This window comes from Ursus americanus, chromosome 22 (assembly GCF_024610735.1).
Source record: "Ursus americanus isolate L20-20 chromosome 22, mUrsAme1.1.p, whole genome shotgun sequence".
In the NCBI taxonomy this organism is placed as follows: Eukaryota; Metazoa; Chordata; class Mammalia; order Carnivora; family Ursidae; genus Ursus; species Ursus americanus.
The window spans coordinates 37,510,015-37,524,778 of NC_142148.1; the positions used below are offsets into that span (position 1 = coordinate 37,510,015).

A 14,764-nucleotide genomic window follows, 5' to 3' on the forward strand; every position below is an offset into this window, starting at 1 on the left:
GTGTATGAGTGTGATAGGTAGTGCTAAACTTAAAGGCAACCAGTTTTGGTGGGATTGGAGGGAAGGATGTGTGACAGGAAGAAAGATGTACTAATGGCAGCAACAACAATCAATGCATCAGGTGCACCGAGGCGCCTACAAGTGACCCTCTGGGAGGCACTGTAGTGCACATTTCTTAGGTGAATGGATCAGGACTAGCAAGCCTTTTAGCATATCAATATATCAACATATTTCTATACTGGCAATAGGAAAGTTTCCTATACTATCAAGTATGGCCATAGATTTCACACCCTTTTAGGAGCCAGAACATCATGACTTCTCTTTTACCATTCCCAGACTACACTACAGGATAAAAGCCTCTAAAATAGGTATTGTTTTATAACATGAGAGCAATTACAAGTCATCTTATATAAGAGCAAAATATCTGCACTCTTTTATGCATGAAAAGACATCCTTCATATCCCTTAAAATTATGTTGCAAAGAATATTTAATGACACATTGTTCGTTATACATTAAATAAAGCATAACACAAGCTGAACAGTTTTGTCATTTTTGTTTTATCTACCAGAAATCTACCAAAAATATCAATACTGCCTACCACAGGACAGCAAAATCATCAGTTTCATTTTCCAAATTCTTTTCAATGAGCATGTATTTTCACGATTAGGAAAAAATTCACTTATTTAAAACCTCTAAGATGCATGATAACCAAAGTTGTCCTACAGAACTGGTTTCCTAGGATATGACCTAGCATAATTCAGAATTCTACTTTATTTTGAACCATCAGTGATTTTACTTAAGTAAAAAGCAGGAAATAATATATTAATAGTTCATCAGATATGAAGTGATATAATTAGAATAAGCAACAGTCTCAGAATAGAATTCCCATCCCAGATAATTACTTTCGTTCTTAGAAATGTGCTGGTAGTTTAAAGATTCTGTTATCTATAAATGAACAATATTTTTCCCCCGCCCCCAACCAAATAGTCCCAACAGTCAAGTGCTTTTAAGATGATGATGTTTACAAATGTTATTAGGGTTTTATCTGTGTTCACATCTAGAAGTTACAATTCACAAAAAAAGATTTCTCATGGCATGATTCCCAACCCTACATATTACATACCAAATTATTTCAGCTTAAGTAGCTGTTCATTACTCTGACCCCCTGAAGATTCTTGTTGAGTGGAACAAGATTATGCAACAGGAATAACACTGCCTAAAAAGGCAGATAAGGGAACCAGAGTGGGCTGAAGAGTCTGGATTCCAACTCAGTAGAACTAAGAGCAATGTATTTAACTTGTTGACCAGTTTTGTCTCCCATTGTCTAAATCACTGCTAATCATTCCAGAAAATCTCAGAGATGAAAGATCTATCTTCCAAAAATATGAGCATGTCCTTAATCAAAAAGATCCCCACTTCATACAAAAGAAAATTTAAATACTAAGTCAAGGCCATCTAGGGACCCCAAATTAAGCTCCACACACCTTGCACTCACCCCTCTATTTAAGCATCTTCCACTCTCACCAGAATAACCACTCTCAACACTTCCTTTATCTTCGTCTCAGCCTTGAATCATCTGGGTTTGACCTAGCTCACTTTGCCTGCTATGGACTAATTGTTTGTGCCCCCCACCCACAAACACACACATAAATTCATATGTTGAAGTCCCTATCTCCTTTGTGATGGTATTTGGGGAGAAATAATTAGGGTTAGAGGAAGGCCTTCCCTCCCTTTCTCCCTCCCTCTGCCATATGAGGGCATAGCAAAAAGGCAGCTGTCTGCAAGCCAGAAAGAGTACCCTCACCAGGAACCGAATCTGCTGGTACCATGATCTTGGACTTCCCAGCCTCTAGAGCTATGAGAAATAAATGTCTGTTATTTAAGCCACACAGTCCATGGTATTTTGTTATAGTAGCCCAAGCTAAGACACTACCTCAATGTATTTATTTGTTCATATTCATTCAACAAACAGCAGCAGCAGCTCTGAGAAGCACCATCCACACATCAGCGAAGAAAACTGATGAAAATCCCAATCTTCATGGAGTTTCACAGTAAAGCATGGTAGAAAATAGAGATAAAATAAATAGATGAAAGATATAAAATTAGATCATGATATATACTATGAGAAAAAATAAAACATGGAAGGAGAGTAGGGAATGTTGGCTGAGAAAATGTTTAAATAGGGTGGTCAGGAAAGATCTCAGTAAGAAGGTGAACCATCTGAATAAAGAGTTGATGAAGTGGGAGGCAGCAGCTTCAGCTACCAAGGGCAAGGAGCTAACAGGAAAGGAAGCAACTCAGGCAAAGGTCCTAAGGTGGTAGTGTGCGTGGCATGTTTTAGGTACAATAAAGCAGCCAATGTAGCTGGAACTGAATAAGCAAGAAAAGAAAAGCAAGAATTGCAGTCTGAGAAGAAAGTGGGGAACAGCAATTATAAGGCCTCAGAGGCCCTCATAAGGACTTTGGCTTTCCCTCTGAGTCAGAAGGGAAGTGACTGAACAGTTCAAAAAAGAACTATGACATGATTGGACAGTTTAGAATACCAACTCTTACGTTGAGAACTGAATAAAGGAACAAAAGGGCAAAAAACAAGGTATCAGCTAGGGGGCAATTGAAAGAATCCAGATTAGATGTGATAGCACTTTGAATTTGTCAGTAGCAGTGGAGGTGCTAAGAAGCATCAGATTGTAAATATATTTAGAGAGAATAGTCAAAGTTTGTTGTTGGATTGGATGTGGATGAAAAAGGAAGGGAAGGGAACGGAAAAGCGAAAAGGAAAAGGGAAAAAGGAAAAAGAAAGGGAAAGGGAAAGAGGGGATCAAGCATGAATCTAAGATTCTGACCTGAGGCACTAGGAGGCTGGAGTTGCCATGTACTGTGTGGTAAGTCTGCAAGAGAAGCAGGTGACCAGTGGTGGAGGGGATGCAATACCAAGAGCTCCTATTTGGACATGCTAAATTTGAGATGCCTATTAGACATATGAGTGGAGACTCAATAAGCAGTTGAATACATAACTTAGTTCTGGAGAGACGTCCAGGTTGGAGATAAAAATGGCAGAGTCATCAGCAGATATATAGATGGTACTTAGCCATTAGACCGGATGAAAACACCAAAGGAGTGGGTATACAAAGAGAAAGAGAAGTTCAAGGACTAGGTCTCAGGGCAGTTCAAAACCGAGAGATCGGGGAGATGAGAAGCATTAACAAAGGAGACTGAGAAGGAGCAGTCAGTGCGGTGGAAAGAAGACCAGGAGAGTGTGGTACTCTGGAAGTCTATCAAGGACAGTATTTCCAAGGGGAGTAAGTCATTCAAATAACTGTGTTAACTGCTGCTTATAGGACTAAAAGATGACCACTGGATTTTGGAGGTGACTGTTTTTATCTGAACAAGAACAGATTGGTGAGGTGGTGGTAGTAGAGGGAAGGGCTGACTGGTATAAAGAGTAAAGGAGAGAACTGAGAAAAATACTGAACTTTAAGTAGAGACAACTCCTTGATGTTTCACCCTGAAAGGTTGATCAAAAACAGGTAAGAGTGGGAAGAGAGGCTGAACCACTAGGTGACCTATACACAGAGTCCTGAGTAAAATAGGGTTTTTATTCACGACATTCATCAGGAGGCTAAGCCACCAAGAATGCTTGTGACATACAAAGAATATGAAAGAGAGATAATGGCTACTCTTAAAGAGGAACGAAAAGCACAGATTCCTGCCTGCCTCTCCACCCCTTCGGGGCCCCCGAAGAGAACAATGACCATATAGTACATGTGGATGTCTCAGCAATGGTCAGCCACTGGCTCCTGCATTATGTGACTCTACTCTTGTAGGGAAGGCTGCCTTGTGCCTCTGACAAAGGTCCCTGGGGAGGAGGTTTGCAGCACAGACTTAATAGACAATCTCCCACAGAAGGGCAGAGGAAGACTTGTGGCTGCCCATTAGGTTGAAGAACCAAGAAAGGATAACATTAATTCCCAGCCCTTGAGGAAGATGGCTGGCTCACAATCACTGGCTCACAAATATTTAGGCAAAAGCCTGGTCTCATTTTTTTGCATTTTTATCACCGCAACCTTTGAACCTACTCCTGGCAAGCCATGGCCACACTGTCACCACCCTCAGGGTTCTAGAACTACCCAGAGCCAAAACCTAGAAAATCAAAGAACCTACAAAATCAGAAAGCACTGGGCCACATACCAGAAACCAAGTAGCAGAGCTTTCTTCATCCCAAAACACTTTAAGGAAGGGGGATTGAAGCCTGTGTCTCCTGAATTCCAGTCAGCTGCCATATAACCCCTGGACTCACTGTTTCTCTTTAAGAAAAAAACATACTGCACGGACAAGTAACAGCATACCAATGTTAAGGTCAATCAGAGCATAAACTTAATCTCCTTCTTTTTTCCTCCTTCTGATCTTCTAATCCTCAATCTGCTCTTCCTTTCCACAGCCAGAGAAAGACCACAGATGTATCTGACACTATGCTTCTGATGTGTTACTGAAAAATTATGTGTGATTCTGACTTTGGCAAATTAAATCAAATTTTAAAGTACTATTTAAAGAAATTCCATGGTGAATAATCTTTTCGAAATGACAACCATCCTTCTAGAAGAGGGAAGAAACACATATAAATTTCTTTCATTTAATGAAATATATTTGACATATAACATTGTGTAAATTTAAGGTGTACAACATGTTAATTTGATACATTTATATATTGTAATATGATTGCCACTGTAGCAATAATTAGCACCTCTATCACATTACATAATTATCCTTCCTTTTTAGTGATTGGAATAATTAAATTCCAGTCTCTTGACAATGTTGACGATTATAATAATCATTTGTCTTAATTTTAATTTGTCTAGCAAGCACTTACTAAGTGCAAGACCCTGTGCCAGGCACTCAGGAAACACAAATATACCCACAGTTCCCCTCTTCTCAAGAGTTTATGTCACTGCTTAAGAAAGCCTAAAATAAATTGTTATTTTCACACACACACACACACACACACACACACTCCCAGAGCTGAGACTAAGACAAACTTTTATTAAAGTTTATCAATTCTAAAGTATATTTTTTCCCACATTCAAAATTTTCTGGAATCAGTCCATACATTATAATTGATCACATCCTCCTGTGGCTGCTCTCCAGGCTGCAGCTGTGACATAGCGACCACTGCCTCTAGAAGGAGGTAAGCTGTTCCTGTTGAGTTGAGTTATGTGCCATGTTGGAACTACAAGTTTTGAGTTTAATTGTCATTTACCATGTGTTCAAAAGGATTACAGTATGATACAGAACTGAAACAAAAAGTAATTATGAACGTAAGAAGGCATGGAAATAGCAATGGAGCATGACATTGTTATCAGTGCAGCAAATATTTCTTGTTGGAGGAATACCCCCAAATTCTATATTTTCTTGTAAAGCAACAACCATATGTTAAGAGTGATGAGAAACAAGTGGTTCATTCTATAATCGGCAGTCTTTCCCCTCTTAGTATATGTATCTTATATTGGTATATTTTATTCCTGGATATGACACTAAACAGAAAGGCAACAAAAACAAAAATAGGTAACTGGGACTACACCACACTAAGAAGTTTCTCACAGGAAAAGAAATAGTCAACAAAATGAAAAAGCAACCTACGGAATGGGAGAATATATTTACAAACCAATTATCTGATAAGGGTTTAATATCCAAAAGACACGAGGAACTCTTACAACTCAATAGCAAAAACCAACAGTAAGATTAATACATCAGCAAAGGACTTGAATAGACATTTCTCCAAAATCATACAAATGCCTACAGGCACATAAAAAGGCGTTCAACCTCACTAATCATCAGGGAAATGCAAATCAAAATCACAACAAGACACGACCTCATACCCATCAGAATGGCTAGTATCAAAAGGACAAGCGATAATAAAGGTTGCTAAAGATATAAAGATATTCACAGCTTTGTACACTGTTCATGCGATTGTAAAACAGTACAGCTGCTACAGACAACACTATGGAGGTTCCTCAAAAAATTAAAATAGGATGGGTTGCCTGGGTGGCACAGCGGTTAAGCGTCTGCCTTCGGCTCAGGGTGTGATCCTGGCATTATGGGATCGAGCCCCACATCAGGCTCCTCCACTATGAGCCTGCTTCTTCCTCTCCCACCCCCCCTGCTTGTGTTCCCTCTCTCGTTGGCTGTCTCTATCTCTGTCAAACAAATAAATAAAATCTTTTTTAAAAAAAATTAAAATAGGAATATTATATGATCCAACAACTCCACTTCTGGATATTTATCCAAAAGAACTGAAATCAGGATCTTTTTTTTTTTTTTTTAAGATTTTATTTATTTATTCGACAGAGAGAGAGACAGCCAGCGAGAGAGGGAACACAAGCAGGGGGAGTGGGAGAGGAAGAAGCAGGCTCACAGCGGAGGAGCCTGATGTGGGGCTCGATCCCATAACGCCGGGATCACGCCCTGAGCCGAAGGCAGACGCTTAACCGCTGTGCCACCCAGGCGCCCCTGAAATCAGGATCTTGAATAGATATCAGTACTTCCATGTTCAACTGCATCATTATTCATAATAGCTGAGATGTAGATACAATCTAAATGCCCATCAACAGATAAATGGATAAAGAAAATGTGGTATATGTGTATAATGGAATATTATTCGGCCTTAAAAAAGGAAATCCCTCCATATACAACATGGATAATCCTCAAAGATAATATGCAAAGTGAAATAAGCCAGTCACAGAAGGATAGATACTGCATGATTCCACTTATATGAAGAACCTAAAATAGTCAAACTCATAAAAGCAAAGAGTAGAATGGTGATTGCCAGGGGCTAAGAGAAGGGGGAAATGGGGAGTTGATATTAAAAATTCATAAAGTTTTAGGGCACCTGGGTGGTTCAGTCAGTTAAGTGTCCAACTCTTGAGTTTAGCTCAAGTCATGATCTCAGGGTTGTGAGATTGAGCCCCACATCGGGCTCCATGCTGGGAGAGTCTCTCTCTCCCTCTCACTCTGCCCAACCCCTCTCCCTCTCTTACCAAAAAAAAAAAAAAAATCATAAAGTTTCAGTAATGCAAGATGAATAAAGTTCAAGGGATTTGTTGTATAATATTGCGCCTAAAGTTAAAAATACTGTTATACATTTAAAAATTTGTTTAAGAAAATAGATTTCAGGGGCGCCTGGGTGGCACAGCGGTTAAGCTTCTGCCTTCGGCTCAGGGCGTGATCCTGGCGTTATGGGATCGAGCCCCACATCAGGCTCCTCCGCTGTGAGCCTGCTTCTTCCTCTCCCACTCCCCCTGATTGTGTTCCCTCTCTCGCTGGCTGTCTCTGTCGAATAAATAAATAAAATCTTTAAAAAAAAAAAAAGAAAATAGATTTCATGTTGTGTTCTTACCACAATAAAAAAATATGAATCAACAAATTCTTTTAAATAATGGTGTATCTTATAAAAGATGGTGACTTAGATTCAATGACACACCGTTAAGTATTGAACCACCACTCTGAGCCAAGAAGTACGCTAACTGCCTTCCATATGTCAACTCATTCAGTATTCACAGATATTAAGGTAGGTATTTTTGCTTTGCAAATAACCCTTGCCAAGGTCACAGCCAGTGAGTGAAAGAGTCTGTACAAGAACCCAGGTAGATACTCTGCTGCCTTCCTAACTAGACAAAATTCCATGATGCTAGAACATTAGTCAGAGTTTGCACAGCCAGCTCCTGCCACACTACTCTCTTCCCTACTCCCGACTCATTCCTCCCCACCCAGTGATGAGAACAAGATGCTCTTGTTCTCTCAGAGGCTAATGATCAAATTGCCTGTCTGGCCCTACCCTGACCATAACTATCTTCCCTCTGCCTTTCAATTATTACCTTCCAAGAACTATAAATCTAAAATGTAGGCCAGGTCTCTAAATTTTCTGCAAAAGCCTAAGGCGCCATTCTTTTTTATTTTCGCCCAACAATTGCAAAATTCTGTGCACCACCTTTCTTTGACTTCATCATCCAGCTCTGCCACGTGTTTCCATTGTCAACCTCATAGCAACAGCCCCAGGAGAAACAAGGGTGAAGCAATCACACAAAGTCCCAGGGATGGAAGGAACTGCAGACTTGCTCTATTATCCTCAGGTTATGGAGGCTGATGATGGTTAGTCCTTAAACTTCAGAAGGATATAACGTGACTAAATGGGCATCCAAGTTTAAAAGCTGCACTGGATGTCATGAACTAGAAACCTAAATTTATCTTTAGTCACATGAAACTATCTTCAGTTGATGCAAGATGTGCAAAGGATGAAATATCCAAGGGGAAGGGAAAAAGACCTTAATTTTACAATTTTAGCTTTACCCACCCACTGCATTCTTAATACAAGCAAATCAATGAAATGTGATCCTATTCCAACTTCCACATCACCAATTTAAAAAAGGAGCAACATGGACAACGCCAAAGAGTTTGAATTTCTTTTCCAAAGTGACAGACAGCTTTCAGGATTTCAGCTTAAAGTAGAATCCAGGTCTCCAAATGTCTAGACATGAGAGTAACACTTACTGATAACAAACCAACTCACTGAATGACATACTGACCAAAAATAAAGTCAATACAACATATGATACTGACTAATACTACTTTGGGAAAATAAAAATGAAACAATGAATTATCTATTGTAGACTTCAGTTTGTTCAAATACCACACATTTCTACAGACATAGGGCCATACTTATGCGCACATACATTATGTGCACGAGCTAACTCCTAAATATTATGCATATCAATTTTCATGTGCCACCAATATTAAATTAAAAAGTAACTCATCTTGGGGCGCCTGGGTGGCACAGTTGGTTAAGCATCCGACTCTTGGTCTTGGCTCAGGCCGTGATCTCAGGGTCGTGTGATCGAGCCTTGTGTCTGGCTCCACGCTCAGTGTGGAGTCTGCTTATCCCTCTCCCTCTGCTCCTCCGCCCACGTGTTCACACACACTGTCTGTCTCTCTCTCTCTCTATTAACAAATAAATAAAATCTTTTTTAAAAACTAACTCATATTATATTACACTCATCTCTTCAAAACTGAAAGAATGAAAATCAATATCTTGCCAATTAAAATTAGCATGGTTAAGGTTCAACATCAATTCATGTTTGGACTTTACCTGATAGGTCAGCAGCACACAATTATTTTTCCACCCTTGCAAGGAAATGGACAGGAGCAACAAATATGAAAATGGTACCAAGAGGTCAAGTCTGAGCAAAGAATAGGCTAGTGATGGCAATAAAAGAGAGAAGGAACACAGGAGAAATTTGGTGGCCAAGCGATGGGAATAATGAATAAGGTATTTCGTTGAGTCTGCTAAATCTGATATGCACAGATGACACCCAGAGGGACTTGTCCCACAGGAAATCAGAAAAAACTCACATGGCCCTCCAGAGAAAAGTCCAGAAGAGATAGACATGGAAGCAAATACCACAGGAAATAACTGCTAAAATCATGAGAACAGCAATAACACCGAATCACCAAGACGAAGCATATAGTGAAAGGAAGAGGCCAAACCCTGGAGTTGGTAGCAATGGGAAGAGTCTGTGAAGAGGGCCAGGATGGAGCAGGTCAGAGGAGCAGGACAAACTAAGAGAGTTCCAGGATCTAGGCTACAATAGAAAAGAGAGAGCCACCTGTATCAGAGATCACAGAGTCAAGAGTAAGTAGGAAAAAAGGGCTGGGTTGGATTGAGTGGTTTGTTAGTATAGGGATACAGAAACCAATGTGACAAGAAACTGAAGAAAGGAAGGAAAGGCAGCCATATCCATCCTCCTGATAAAGCCTGATGATAGGAAGGAGAAAGGCCTAGGACTGTAACTTGAAAGATAACAGAGCGGGGCGCCTGGGTGGCACAGCGGTTAAGCGTCTGCCTTCGGCTCAGGGCGTGATCCCAGAGTTCTGGGATCGAGCCCCACGTCAGGCTCTTCCTCTATGAGCCTGCTTCTTCCTCTCCCACTCCCCCTGCTTGTGTTCCCTCTCTCCCTGGCTGTCTCTCTCTCTGTCGAATAAATAAATAAAATCTTTAAAAAAAAAAAAAAAGAAAGCAAGATAACAGAGCAAAGGGGATGAACCAATATTATTTTGCCAACCATGCATATCACCACATTGAGAGAAAGGCTTCAAGTACACCTGGTACAAGCATACCCAGATCTAGACAACAACCATTCTGCCCATTAACTGCCCTTAACACACACACACACACACACACACACACACACACACACACACAATTTCTAAACGACAATGACTTTTTTTTTTGGTAGTAATGTGATTTTTTAAAATTATTTTTTATTATGTTCCGCTAGCCAGCATATAGCACATCATTAGTTTTTGATGTAGTGCTCAATGATTCATTAGCTGCATATAACACCCAGCACTCATCCCAACACATGCACTCCTTAATACCCATCACCGGGTTTACCCATCCCCCCACCCCCCTCCCTTCTCTAACCCTCAGTTTGTTTCCCGGAGTCCAGAGTCTCTCATTGTTTGTCTCCCTCTCTTCCCCTGTGGTCCTCTGCTCTATTCCTTATGTTCCACATATGAGTGAAACCATATGATAATTGTCTTTCTCTGCTTGACTTATTTCACTTAGCATAACCCCCTGCAGTCCCATCCATGTCGATGCAAATGGCAGCAATGTCCACAACAGACAAACTGCGGAAGGAGCCGAGATGACCTCAACAGATGAATGGATAAAGAAGATGTGGTACATATATATACAATGGACTATTACTCAGCCATTAGAAAGGATGAATGATAATGACTTCGAACACAGACACAAAAAGTGGACCTACATTTAATTAAAAGTGTAGTTAGAGGAGTAGATGTCATAAAATATACAATTTCAGGGTGCCGGGGTGGCTCGGTAGGTTAAGCGTCTGACTTCAGCTCAGATCATGATCTCAGGGTCCTGGGATTGAGCCCCGTGTTGGGCTCTCTGCACAGTGGGGTCTGCTTCTCCTTCTCCCTCTGCCCTTCCCCCTACTTATGCACTCTTGCTCTCTTTCTCTCTCTCTCAAATAAATAAAATGTTTAAATATTTATTTATATATATATATATATATATATATATATATATATATACACACACACATTTTGAAATACACCTTATATTTTCTGCCCCAACATTTTACTCAAGAGATTATCTAACTTTTTGAAATACCTTGTTACTTTTACATCTTTTGTGATCTAAATGTGACACTATCATGAGTCACTAGAGGAAAAAAAAAATTAAAAATATAACTGTCAGAGTTAACTCTAGAGTTGTAATGAAATGTTAGCAAAACATTTACACTGGGATACTTACATTGTGAAACAATCCTTAAAAGCTCCCACATATCAAAGATCTTCCATGCATAAATGTTCTTGTCTATGCAGTGTCTCAGCACATGCTTTATGTTTAACATAAAAATACTGTTTTCAATCATTAAATGACCTACACTGTTGCAGTTATGAAAAATGGTCATGAAAGCAGCAAATACCTGAGGTACTCACAGCTGTGGAGTAGGGATTATGAGCTCCAGTATTTTCAGCCCAGCAGCCACATCCATAAAGAGCAGCCTGGGAAAAGAGAAAATAGACACACAATGTATTTCAAAAATATTATATGTAATTACTTGTTTTCAACAGAAGACAAAATCATATCCATCTAATAAAGCCTGGTTTAATAATGATGCATATCAACTGGAAAATAATACCAGAGACTATGTAAGACCTACCCAAACAATGGTTCTAACACTATTTTAAACTATATTTTGAACTACCGTATTAATCTAAAATTTTTCAGAAAATAGCAAAAGAAAGTTTCTTAGACTCTCATCAACAGTAGTTTTTTCCTTCCCTGAACAACCTTTCCCCTATTGTAGTTTGTCAGTCAGTTCGGACAAACTCCTCTCTTCTGGCTTCTTGAAATCATTGTGGTTGCCTTAAAATAGTGGTTCTCCAGCTAGGTATATGTCAAATTGCTTGAGAAGCTTGGTAATAGGACTGTGGTTCCCAAATATTCAGATTCGGTGGTCTGGAAGTTGCCCAAGGAATTGGCATTATTAACCAGGGCCCCAGGGGGGCTGGGAAGCAGGTGGTCCTCTTGGCATACTCTAAGAAACCCTGTTTAGGAGGGCTTCTGCCATGCCTCCCTTAAACTGGCACAACAGGAACTGCAAACAGTTATTACCAAAGGGCCCAGTATATGTTCACCACTGTGCCAGATTCTCCAGATATAAAGAAAGGAGCCAAAAAGATCAATTCAAGCTAATTACTTTATGAGGTGGTAGAACAGATTTATATGTCTGAAACCATCAATAACACAAATTACTATGGTTTTATAAAAGAACAGAACACTCATCCCTATTTTGTTTTTAATAACGCCACCCAGAATGTCTGGGTTCATCTCTTCAATATCCACAATGACTTCTCTGCCTTTGGGAGGGGGACCGAAACTGATAACTTTTCCAGTCCTTAGAAGCAGAATTAGAAAAACCCTTTGATAGCTAGCATAGAGAAATACAAGGAAGTCTGCTCAAAAATGTTCACCACCACAAGTTTGGTGAGAATGGAAAACTGAAAGCACAAATGTCCATCAGTAAAGAAATGGCTAAACACTGGCCCAGCAATATGTAGAATTCATTGCAGAGGTTCAAAATAAAGAATTAAATTTTTTTGAAGATTTTTAGGAACTAATACAAAAAGATCTCCAGATACATTGTTGAGTACAAAAAAGAAGAAGAAGAAGACAAGCTACAGTACACTGAGTATTCAGCATGACTTCTGACTGATGAAGGAAAAAGATACTCCCACAAAATAGTAACAGTTCTTTTCTGAGTCGCATGTAAGGACTGGGGGAAGAAGCTAAGACTGGGGTTGGTGACCAGACAGACCAGCTTTCTACAATATTTCATTCTTTTTTATAAGGACTTCAGAACTCATTTGCTTCAATATTCTACCCAAAGCTGGAATTTCCATGAAATATCCCAGGCACTTCTGATACCAAGAACCTCGATGCCTCATGTGGGAACATATACCCCTTCTGGACACTGGCCTTTGGCAAAAAGTTCTTCCTTAGATTGCTTTACCTAACATCTGCTTTATCGTCACTTCCACCCACTAATCCTGGTTCTACTCTGGAATTATTTTACCCTTCCTGCTGAAGTTCTCTAAATTTTTTAGAAAAGCTATCCGAGTGCCCTGATTACTCTTTTCCCACTCAGAGAACCCTAGCTTTGTGAACTCTTCCTCAAGACTCTGAGATGCACACACACACCCTCCGCCCCTAATCACCCTCCCTGAGAAAGAATCCAAAGTCTAAGATAAGCGGAGATGAAGTCTCCCATGCTCATGTGACCCACAGTTGTCATCCCCCGTTGTCACTGACAATAGCCTTCTTAAAAGTAGAACGAAGAACTCAATACAACATTCCCAATATGCAAACAGTAGAAAATCTATTATAGCCTTTGAAAACACCATGCTTCTAAAATACCCAAGATTGTTGGGTCAGAGTGGGAACCGAAAGCCCTACAGAAGGGACTCAGCACGTGGATTTCAGAACCAAACTGGCAAACTTGTGGGATAAGCCATTCAAGGGGTACTACCTGCGCCAGGTGCTAGGTGAGCCAATGCCTCAGAGAACATGCAACCTGAGGGGAAGGGCCTATTCTTCCTTCACTGAAAACCCGGGACATTAGTACACTGTCCTCTCCATTCCCTACAATTATCTTGACCAGGAGCCTGCACCCAAAAACATCAAATACAGCCACAAGGACACCTCCTAGAAACCTAAAGGAGGTCATTTTTTTTTTTTTTAAGAAAAGAAAGAACACTTACTCTTACTCTGTTTCTTCCCTCTAAGCAAATTCCCCTTATGCTACTTCCTCTCAATCTCATGATCTAAAGTTGTCTTCCTTCTTAATCTTCTGAAATCAGTTGAGCTAAGACAGTGATAGGTCAGATAAAAGAAAGAGTCAGAGACTGTCCCTCTCATCACTTCTTTGGATAAAACATAACAAACTGGGGGCGCCTGGGTGGCGCAGTCTGTTAAGCGTCGGACTCTTGATTTTGGCTCAGGTCATGATCTCGGGATCCTGAGACTGAGCCCCACCTCAGGGGCTCAGCCAGGGGTCCGCTTCTCTCTCTTTCCCTCTGCCCCTCCCCCTGCTCTCTCTAAAATAAATAAATCTTGAAAAAAATAAATAACAAACTTAAGCAGGCCTTAAAAAACAAAAATTAAAATAAGCTTCCTTCTTTTCAGTAGTAAAACTTCATTAACATTTAATAAAGTCATTAACATTCAGTAAAAATAGATCATATAAATATTATTATCATTAGTTAACTTCTTTGGGAGTTGTTTTCCTTTATAAAATGAGCATAACAAAACCCCACACCTCATAATGTTACTGCAGGATCACATGAATGAACAAATTTGCTGCATAGAGCAAAAGATTAATAAACACTAGTTATAGCTAATATATAGCTATATTATGAGGGACTATGACAAGCAATTTAACTGTATTATGTCATTTAATCTTCTAGAATTTTGTAAGGTAACTATTTACACCCATTTTCCAGTTGTGGAAAGTGGAGCTTAAAGACGCTGAACAACTTGTTTACAGTAAGGGAGAGGTGAGGTTAGAATGAATCCAAAGTTCACACTCTTAACCACTAAACTCAACTGTGTATTTGTGTGGGGCTGCGTTGCAGGTGGAAGGAGAGTGGAATGCAATAATCCCTTTCTCGTGTCCCAGTTGT

The 14,764-nt window shown here is 39.9% G+C and overlaps 1 protein-coding gene across 3 annotated transcripts in view; it reads right to left on the reverse strand.

The window, feature by feature from the left end:
• TASP1 (taspase 1) overlaps positions 1-14,764 on the reverse strand; it is a 253,304-nt gene that overhangs the window by 133,350 nt on the left and 105,190 nt on the right. For 2 of the 3 annotated variants that reach the window (XM_045809190.2, XM_045809201.2), the window contains one exon: positions 11,506-11,584. In XM_045809190.2, the coding sequence (XP_045665146.1) occupies positions 11,506-11,584 (79 nt within the window). The remainder of the gene's footprint in view (positions 1-11,505; positions 11,585-14,764) is intronic. The other variant, XR_006781747.2, reaches the window with a different exon arrangement.